The sequence below is a fragment of the Benincasa hispida genome, chromosome 5 (genome assembly GCF_027475165.1).
Source record: "Benincasa hispida cultivar pf3 chromosome 5, pf3_genome.v1.1, whole genome shotgun sequence".
NCBI classification, from domain to species: domain Eukaryota; kingdom Viridiplantae; phylum Streptophyta; class Magnoliopsida; order Cucurbitales; family Cucurbitaceae; genus Benincasa; species Benincasa hispida.
Window position 1 is genome coordinate 13,646,720 of NC_143482.1, and position 10,771 is coordinate 13,657,490.

The 10,771-nt window shown below is 34.5% G+C and overlaps 1 protein-coding gene across 2 annotated transcripts; it reads right to left on the reverse strand.

The window, feature by feature from the left end:
- Positions 1–2,342: 2,342 nt before the first annotated feature.
- TOM2B (tobamovirus multiplication 2B) lies at positions 2,343–7,474 on the reverse strand. 2 transcript variants are annotated; one of them, XM_039021902.2, is made up of 5 exons: positions 7,113–7,474; positions 6,475–6,540; positions 6,303–6,367; positions 2,931–3,021; positions 2,343–2,822 (listed from the first exon to the last, which is right to left on the reverse strand). In XM_039021902.2, the coding sequence occupies exons 1-5, from the start codon at positions 7,245–7,247 to the stop codon at positions 2,784–2,786; spliced, it is 396 nt and encodes a 131-aa protein (XP_038877830.2). In that variant the 5' UTR covers positions 7,248–7,474; the 3' UTR covers positions 2,343–2,783. The 2 variants fall into 2 exon arrangements, with proteins under 2 accessions (XP_038877830.2, XP_038877831.2); XM_039021903.2 differs by lacking the exons at positions 2,343–2,822; positions 2,931–3,021 and adding an exon at positions 3,309–3,729 and having other exon boundaries at positions 7,113–7,357.
- Positions 7,475–10,771: the final 3,297 nt, after the last annotated feature.

A 10,771-nucleotide genomic window follows, 5' to 3' on the forward strand; every position in this document is an offset into this window, starting at 1 on the left:
GGCCAATAATGAATGAAAGTAGTACACACCATTCACGAGTTGACATAGTGATCCATGAGTATCATAGGTGCCATAATGCCTATCTACTTCGAATTTAATACCCTATGAATTTCCTTGACAACAAAATATTGTAAGGCCATGAAAACTAAATTTCAACACGAAAAATAAATGAGAACAAACATGCATAGAGTAGAAGTATGCTCAATATTATCAAAGAGGGTATTTAGTCCACCACAATGATCGGCCCACTCACTCAAGTTACTTGGGTTGGTTAAAATAATCAACTCATTGTTTGGCCACATACTTTGTAATCTAACGTTGAATAACTCAGCTTTACCAACTTTATTTCAACAATATTTACTATTGAAACCTACAAATTTATCAAAAATTACATTTTCCTCTCTCTCCTTCCTACCATGTTCCTAATAACTCCACCACAAAAGAATATTAATAATTAGAAAAGAAGAGCAAATTGCAAAATCCATCCATATCAATTTCCAAGTCTATTCTAGAACTCTATTCTAAATCTAAACCAAATTCAGAATATAACATTTACCTTGAATGAAATTTGGATATAGTCCAAACTTCATCTCAAATATTTTGGAAAAAAAATGTAAAATTCAAATGTAAATCATCTGATCTAGGGTTGATCTCAAATTAAGAAAAGTTTCAACATTCATATTAAGATTTAAATGAAATTGAATATCAAAAGGTTACAATAAGAAATTTGAAAATTTAAACAACTTTTCAAAAGAAAAAGTAAACATAAAAAAGAAAAAGTAGCAAAAGAAAAAAACAGTATACAAATGTCGAAGCTCTAGATTAAACAACTTTGCAATCTATTTAACTCCACAACCCAACTTTATAACTCAATTAAGTACCCCAAATGCCCCCAAAAGTGTTTCTTAACCAAAGAGAGAGAGAAAGAAAGAAACCCAGAAGAAAAAAAATCAATTATTGAAGTGTTCACTTTTATGGATGTGATAATGATATTTCTATTGTGTCAAAATCTTAAAAAAGGGATGCCAATGAAAAACACATTAAAAACGTTTGACAATCAAAATTAGTTTTTTTCTTCTTTTAAGAAAAGTTTATAGAACAACATGCTTCACTTTAAAGCACTAAACACACAATCAAAATTGATTCTTCCCAACTAAATGAATTGCTCCAAGTCTCAAGGGTTATTTCAAACTGCAACGTAGTATGCATCAATTTAACAAACAAAACACACACAATTGAACCAATTGATCCAGAGAAATTCTTCTCAAAACGAAGGTGAGATAGACATCTCAATATTTCCTCGTTTTCATAAAAATTATAATATCGACAAAAGTGATGAATCAATATTTTCATTATATCGTAAAAAAATCTACGAAACAAAAGAAAAGCAATAAAATGTCGCTAATGTAAATATAATATAAATAATAAATATGTTATCTTATTTAAAAATTATAAAAAAGTTTGTTTACTAATTTAAATTTATTTTTTGAATTTTTGTTTTTATAATATTTTTTAGAAATATCCTTCGATATTTTCGTAAAATTAAAACCTTGATATTTCCATCAACACATTTTAAACCCTGGGTGAGATTAGATTTCAAGTCTTGATTCAATGAACATCCAAATAAATGGTAGCAAATTCGCAATATGGTTCTGAAATCTGATCATATACGATAATGCAAGAAAGAAAATAAATTCTTACAAGGATCTAACACCTTTTGCTGTTTTATGTTTTCAAAATTATTAAGTTGATAGATAATTAGGATTCATTTTTGTAAATTCTAAAAACAACATTTTGTAGGTTTCAATACATCCAAATTTTAATTTGAAATTTTAAAATGTAAAATAGATTAAATAGATAAAACCAACGGTAAACATGGTATTTCATGTTGTAGACTCAAATTCATACTTCTTTTAAATTAGAATATGTGTTATATAACATATTATAAATTATATTAAACTTAATAACAAATATACAACATTTTTTAAGGATAATTTTCAAAGATAGAAAAAATGTCAAACTATTAACAGAAATAGCAAAAAAACTTATAGACATATATAGACTTCTATAAACGTCTATCGGTGATAGACTTCAGTCAATTTCTATCACTGATAGACTTTTATCAACCTCTATTAAATAAGATTAAAATTTTGCTATTTTGTGTAAATAGTTTCCCTTATTTTTCTATTTTTGAAAATCCCCTTTTTTAACATACAACATATTCTTAAATTAATTAATAATAATATATATTAAACCTAATATTTAGTGGGTAACAACTAGTTTTATGGTTTATAAATACATTATCAAACACATTTCAAACAATTGTTTAAATTGGAATCCAGTTTCTGAATATGCCATCAAACACATATCTAAAAACATGAAATACAACTTTGTTTCCATCGAATCACTTGTTTTTGAATTTCTGTTTTCCGATTGCCTACCAAATCAACTCTAATATACTCTCTGAACGTAAAATACCCCATCACTCTGTTCAGCCAAAAATGAAAATGATTTACGGATATGTGACATTCATAATTTCATTTTACCCTATCTTTACATGGTCAGCAACTTAGCTTTAGATTTAAAAGCAGGAAACTATTAGAATGACACCGTGTGTCGTTCGGTTGATGAAGGGAAATCGACTTCCTGAAGCGAATGGGGTTAAAAAAATGAAATTGAGGCAACAGACATTCAGTACCATCCTACAGCCAAGGACAAGAAGGAAAAAGGTTAGGGTATTTACTCTTACGGCCTTATCTTTACATGTTTTGGAAGGACAGCACTTAGTCCACATCTTTCAGTTGACGAAGAGATTCGCTTTCCTGGGAGAGAAACAGTTAAACATAAGAAATTGAGTCAACAAACTACCATATAACAAAACAAGACAACCCCTCATCCCGAGGGGGAGAAAAGGGTCCGACGACTCGAACCTCATGAGGTTGTTGGAATTGAGACAGAGATTTCAGCTGGGAGCTTTCCATGTTTGTAAGTAATTGCACGACAGTCTGCAAATGAGGAATGCTGCAAACATTCGGAATCAAGTAAACCAAGACAGAGGCCAAATTGATCAGTGCACAGAACTATCTTAAAATGCATCATAGAACACTTGTTCTTGTGGAGGGTAAAGTAAAAGTAGAAGCAATTTTTACTAGATATACCAAAGGACAAGAACAAAGTAGTAATTCAGACAATATAGTGAAATATCTGCTTATTGGATAACTTACAATGTCATCGGGGGGTCATCCATTGATATTAATTCCTTCGGGCCAACAAAAAAAAAAAAAAAAAAAAAAAAAAAAAAAAAAAAAAAAAAAAAACTAAAGGATAATTACTAAAGCTCTTCGAAGTTGAAGTCCATAGGGAAACATGAAGTCTAACGAGAGACCATACATCCGAGGGGTCACTCTCCATACCTCTAAACACTATCTTATTCCGCTCACCCCAAAGATCCCACAAGATAGCACACACATGGACAACCCATAAAAATTGTTCCCATTCACGAAAAGTAGATTTTGGAACTCCTAGATCATATCACTAGTATCCCTAGGCAAGCATGAAATCAAAAGTACGGAAGAAGCATTCCCATACAAATTTCACAGACGCATGTCTCCACAAAATATGATCCAGGTCTTCTTCCACCCTCTGATAGAGAATGCAACAGCATAAGCCCACTAACAAGGGCAACTTCCACGACAATTGATCATGAGTGTTAACTCTTCCATGTAAAACCTGCCAAGTAAAGAAGTTTACTTTCTTTGGAATCTGAATCCTCCACAAAGAAGAGAAAACAAATCAACTAATCAGAGAAGGGTCCAGTATGCAACAAAAGAAAGATTTACAAGAGAACCCTCTTAAAGGTTCAGGACCCCAAACACGAAAATCCTTTTCACAATCCTAAAGTCGCACTCCCAAATCAAAGACATGAGAGGAGAAACATCCATTTCCTCTTTTATCAAACAACGAGTGCCTAAACCCACAAGAAAAGGAAATGAAGCTCTCCAACCACACCAATAGTGGGTTTCATTCCCTTTCCCCACCACTCAATGGACAAGGTGAGAGACAGAAAGAGAGGAGCTTATAAGAAATATCTTTTCACAAATTCCAATAGATGCCTTTTGACTCCGGCCGACAACCACTCAAAAGGGTTAATAGGTTTCTTAGCAATCTCCTATCTCACCAGATGTGATCCATTACCTTCTTCAACTCTTTCCCAAAGGAAGTTATGCATGAGCTTCTCGATATTCTTATAGACCAAGCTAAGGGCTCTGAACATGGAGGATTAGTAAACGGGAATACCACTCATAACAGAAAGAATAAGGATTACTCTACTAGCTTTGGAGAAAAAGCTTTTCTTCCACGAGACCAATTTTTTTCTAAGCTTACCACACCAGGATTCCAAAAAGAGTCTTTAAATTGCTTCCAAGGGGGAGCCCTAAGTAATAGGAGGAAAAAGAACCTAAGTCACAGCTCACCTCCTCAACCCAACTCTTGTGCTTCTCCGGGTCACAGTAAAGACCCATAATCTGACACTCACCCATGACCCTAAGCCCTGACATGGTTTCAAAGAAGGCTAGAATATGGTTTAGCAAAAAGAAAAACTCAACCTCTTCAAAACAGAAAGGGTTGGTATCATCGATAAATTAAAGATGGGATAAGGCCACTTTCTCCTGGGGATAAGGCCACTTTCTCCTGGCCGACCTCTAAGAGTTTAATCACTTGAGCTTGCACTCCCTTAGTAACGATCATACTCAAGATATCTACCACTAACAGGAAGAGAAAAGGGGGATAAAGGGTTAACTTGTCTAAGGCCTCTCGTATGCTTTATCTTACCCCTCGGACTACCAATGATAAGACAAAAGTAGCTAACATTCCTTGTTCAACTCCACATCCACATTCTTCATTTATACACAAACCCTGTCTTTTCCAAAACCTTGTCCAAAAAATCCCAACCCACTAGTCCTTTTTTATTTATTTATTTATTTTTTTAATATAAGAATCCACTAGACCTTTTCAAAAGCAATTTTGCAGACCATTCCTTTATTCTTGTGTCTGTAATCCTCTATGGCTTCATTAGCTATAAGAGCTTGCTCAAGAATCTGCCTCCTGGCTATAAACTTTCCTTGCAGCCAAGAAATTGTCAATGGGGGAAACTTTCTTAAACGATTAGCTAGGACCTTAGCAGAGATTTTTTAAACACACGTGATGAGTCGATGGGGGGAAAGTCCTTAATATTGCTGGCTTTATCTTCTTTGGGATAAGGCACACAAAGGTTTTGGAGATGGAATTGTTCTAGATGCCCCTTTCAAAGAATTCCTTAAAAACTCCTTCTAAATCCCCCTTTACACAATCCCAATTATCATGCCATGGAGAAAGCATCTAAACATGGGGATTTATTCCTATCATTCCCAAACACCGCTCTCCTGATCTACTCAAGGGAAAAGGGAGCAAGCAACTCGGCCCCTACCCTTTCAGAAATAGAATGGCCATCAATACCATGAACAAAGGATTTAGGAATTGCCTCTGAACTATAAAAGTTAAGAAACGAGGATAGTAGCTCCTCCTCAATATCCTTTGCTATTTGAACAATCTCCCTACTATCACTTTCCAAAGAGCCAATGGTGTTCTTACTTTTCCTACCACTGGCCACCCTATGAAAGAAAGACCGAGTTACAATGCCCTCCTTTAGCCACTATCCTCCTCCTCAATATCCTTTGCTATTTGAACAATCTCCCTACTATCACTTTCCAAAGAGCCAATGGTGTTCTTACTTTTCCTACCACTGGCCACCCTATGAAAGAAAGACCGAGTTACAATGCCCTCCTTTAGCCACTATCCTCCTCCTCAATATCCTTTGCTATTTGAACAATCTCCCTACTATCACTTTCCAAAGAGCCAATGGTGTTCTTACTTTTCCTACCACTGGCCACCCTATGAAAGAAAGACCGAGTTACAATGCCCTCCTTTAGCCCAAATGACCATTAGCCATTTGCCTCCAGCTGCGGGTCTCTTTCCTGATTAGGTCAACAAATTCCACCATCAAAGTCTCCCTTGTCCTCGTTTCAAAGAATCATCCAACCTCTAGATTTTCCCTCCCTCTCCGCCATATCAATTTAATATGAAATTTGTTGATTACAATATATCACTGGGAAACAAAGCATTTACTAATGTGCTTCAATAGTTGTTATGAAATTTATCAGAAATCATGGGTTTCTTTAACAAAGAAATACTGTGCGAGCATATACATTTGAAAACATAGAAACAGAATTAATTCCACCAAGGCATGTTCAAGGACAAAAAATAACCTTTCTAGTCCCTTCTCAACATATGCATCTAATGACGAAACCACCTGTGGCATCTGCTCTAAGATCTGCATCACAACATGAGAGGGGAAAGTACAATCAGAAGTCCTTTTGCTAAGAAATAAATAAAAGAAGAAATAAGAACATGTTCAGGTTATTAACTGATGCTACATACTTTCCCAATATTTTTAATAGTAGGTGTTTTCGCCAAAAGATTCTTTGGCAACTTTGTTAACTGAGCCTGCAGCCAAGACAGAACTATGTGACAAACTGAACTGAAAATCTGAAAGCAATGCAATAAGAGAAAAAATCTCAAACAAATTGCATTCAGCCAATATGACTAAAACTCCGAGAGTTGAATCCATCTCACATAGACAAAATGTGAAGAGAAAAAACAGAGTTAAATTCCAATTCAATTATATAAGTATGGATAATTGAAATTATGACTTCGAATGCAAACAATAATTGCACAGTTAATTTTCTGTACAATATTACACAAATTATAAGATAACGTGATTTCTCAATTAACTGAAGCTAGAAAGTGGAAACGATACAAAACGAACAATTAAGATTTGGAAATTCAATAATCCATTCATATGATTCAAGATCGTCATCAACATTCCTAAAGACCTCGCAAGAGAGAACGAAAATGAAATTTACAAAAAAAAAAAAAAAAAAAAAAAAAAAAAAAACATATATCGAACAAATTCAGGCATCACCGCTACCGATCGTACTCCGAAGAGTACCGTTCGAATTGAAGCTTCAGATAACAAAAACAATAGAGAGAGAGAGAGAAGGAGAAAGAGAGCATGCCTGAGCCGAAGAAGATTGCTGCATGAGATGAAGGAGATTTGAAGTGGATCGTACCGACTGAGAAATGTGGTCGGCCACCATGGCTTTGGCTGTTCCATCTCTATTGCTTCGACCTGATGCGGAAGCTGTCGCCATTGTTGGCCTCTCTCTCTCTCTCGATTAATTTTAAGTTAAAGAACACAATCTTGTCTTTTATCGGCTTTCTTTTTTCTTTTTCTTTCCAAATTCCAAACTCCAAATATTTTAGTCCGTTCTAATCTAATTTAGTAAGTAAAGTTTTAATATTTTGGTTTAATGTGTGTTGGTTTAGTTCCAAATGATCTTGTCCAAGTGTAATGTAGGTTTTGATGTCATAACCGCTTAGATTTCACTTACCTATGATCACTTTTCTACATATATAACCTTTATTAAAATGAAAATCTCTCTCTCAAAAAAATAAAAATAAAAATCACGAGGACGATTATGAAAAAGTAAAGTAGATTTAACACAGAATACAAATATCACAAGATGCACTAGTGGAAAGAAACTTCACTATGCAAAGAGTTTAGTAATACCTATCCGCTATACTTCATCTTTAGTGACTCATGTATAGTTTTGAGCTCTCCTCACTTCCACAATAACACTTCTTCAAATTTTGTATGAGATCCAATCTATTGGGTTTTATGTCCTAAAACTTCTAAATAGTAAATGTAACATTTGACCGGTCATTAATAAAGTGTTATTAATATTTATTACAATAAATAGTTATTGTTATCTTGTATTTATCTTGCCCAAATAACCTTAATTCAATAAACTAGCTACAGGGATCGAATTCCGTAGCGGAAGCATTTTGTTAGAACGCCTTGAATCTTGCAAATCGATTTTACATTAAACAAAACAAAATATATACATGTAAATTAGCATGCTTTTGGGAAAAGATTAGAATGATTCTTACCTTTGTAGATTTCCAAGTGCCACGAATAATCCTCTCCTAGTTCGAACGAACGAATCTCCAGCGATCTTGATCATAAACAATTTCTTGAACAATCTAGAACACTACCACGAGAGCAACCTCGTTATTTTCTAAGATTTCAATAAAGGGATAGGTGGTATTCGACTATTGGGACAAGGAGGGGAGAAAAGGGTTTTGGAGAGTAGAGAGGATTTTCTTTATGCCTTAGAGAAAATTCTGTACAATAACACTATAGTGTTGCATATTGTGTTCTGTGTATTCCCGAAGGGTCATAGGAAGGTCTTTATATAGAGAAGGGTCAAACCCTTTTCCTAATAGTTTCCTATTCCATAATTAATTAAATAATAGTTATTTAATTAATTAGCTCATTTAATTAAATAATAATTATTTAATTAATTAGTCCAGTTAAATAAGACTTATTTAATTTTAATTTGTACAATAATTAAATAACTATTTATACATTAAACCCAATTTAATGTATATATTTAATTATCATATACATCTCATGTATATGTGCAAAACCTCTTTATTAATTATTTCTTTGTGAAACTAATTCACTTGAATTAATTAATTTGAATCTTATTCAAGTATCACTTTCCAATTTAATTATAGATCATATCCATAATTATATATTAATCATATTAATATATAGTTTCCTTAAATTAATTTGAACAATTCAAATTATCTCTCTTAAGTATCTACTAGTGAGCTAACAAGGGGACCTGGTGGACCTGTAGATCAGAAGCTCCAACTATATGAGACTAATTTGCTAAACTCATTAACTAAATTAATCAATATTTGTTAACTGTGGGTATACTTCACTAAAGACCCACAGTTGCACTCTTCTCACTACAAATACATGTGTCCATAGATATAGACCAATACCAGCAAGTTAGTTCTTCACGAGTGTCCGTAATTCCAACTGGATCAAATTACAATTTTATCCATGGGTTACCTTTGACTCCTTAAATACCAATGCTTCTCTAATGAACAACTTGTTTATAGTCCAACCAATAAACAGAAACCCCTCTCAGGCAAACGAGAGGATAGGGTCCTTTGTTCAAGTCTCGGAGACACCACTTAAGAGAACACTTATCTACTTACCCTTAAGGTAGGAAGGAGGAAATTCCATCTTGTATTATTATGTTCCCAGCTCTCTACTCGTTTTTTCCCCAAAATGGTAGACATATTGAGTGGGTGAACTGGTCACCCTCACCCATGCAAATCAAAGGACAATCCCTCGTGAACAGGAGTTCATAATATACTAAGGATTAAGACTAAGTCACCTAGGTCATCTTATTGAAATAGGAACCTAACTAGTGAACGATGTTATATCTAGTGGTTACTATTTCGCGGTCCAATCTTATGCAAACTCATTACACATGACACCCCCACTCGCGTGTCACCTACATGAATGCATTGGATCATTACGTTTGTATCAAATATAAAGTGGGTCGTATCCATAGTGTTACTAGGCTAAGGTACTCGATCTTATCCCTATACTATAGACCCTTTAGGTTGTATCTTGAACATTGATCCATGTATGTCTCCACATACAGTTCAAGACTCATAAGACAGCCTTGAATGTTAGTTTATTAGATTTAGGGTTGTTAAGACAAAATAGATAACAATACAAGCAATAACATTTATTGAATTAACATCCATAACTCTTTATTGACGATGGTCAATTAATAAAATTTACTATCTATGAGTTTTAAAGCATAAAACCAAACAAATTCCCACTTGAACTAAAACTCTAGTCAGTGGGTTGTACACAATCCAAAAGGCGGGATAATGTTAAATACAATAAACTAGGGCATTCACATATCCATTACACATCTTCCACTTACCCTAGATTATACAATGTACATGTCTCGTAGACCTAGATTATCTAGATGACACTTGAACACTTTAGCCGAAAGAGCCTTCGTAAATGGATCAACAATGTTGTGCTCTAAGGCAATCTTTGTGACGATCACATCTCCTCTTTGTATAATCTCCTATATCATATAATACTTCTTTTCAATATGCTTTCCTCATTTTTCACTGTGAGGTTCTTTAGAGTTGGCTACTGCCCACTGTTGTCACGGTATCTGATGGGCAAGTCCATATTTGGAACCACTTCCAAATCACTTAGGAACTTCCTTAACCAAACTGCTTCCTTTGCAGCTTCACACACAGCTACTTACTTAGCTTCCATAGTGGAATCTGCAATGCATCATTGCTTGATGCTACGCCATACTACAGCTCCCCCGTTCAGGGTAAACACTGATCCTGGCGTGAATTTCCTAGAATTCTTATCAGTTTGGAAATTGGAGTCTGTGTATCCTTTAAGGATAAAATCCTTAGCTCCATACATCATCTTGTAGTCCTTTTTTCTCCTAAGATACTTGAGGATGTTCTTAACCGTTGTCCAATGGTCTAACCCTAGATTGAACTGGTACCTACTGACAATTTCCACTGCATAAAAATGTTTGACCTAGTGCAGAACGTAGTATACATTAAGCTGCCTACAGATGAGGCATAGGGAATACATCGCATATCCTCAACTTCTTGAGGTATCTTAGGACACTGTTCCTTAGACAAATGAACCCCGTGTCTGAAAGGTAATAAACCCTTCTTAGAGTTTTGCATCGAATATGAGTTGCTTGAGATAAGGCTAGCATTCTGTTCTTGCGATCCTTGATGATTTGAATCCCAAGTACAT

Coding starts and splice junctions, on each gene's coding strand:
- TOM2B (XM_039021902.2), bottom strand. CDS start 7,247: ATGGCGACAGCTTCCGCATCAGGTCGAAGCAATAGAGATGGAACAGCC. Junction 6,368..6,474: donor CTATTAAAAATATTGGGAAA/GTATGTAGCATC, acceptor GTTGTGATGCAG/ATCTTAGAGCAGATGCCACA. Junction 2,823..2,930: donor AATTCCAACAACCTCATGAG/GTTCGAGTCGTC, acceptor TTTCTCTCCCAG/GAAAGCGAATCTCTTCGTCA.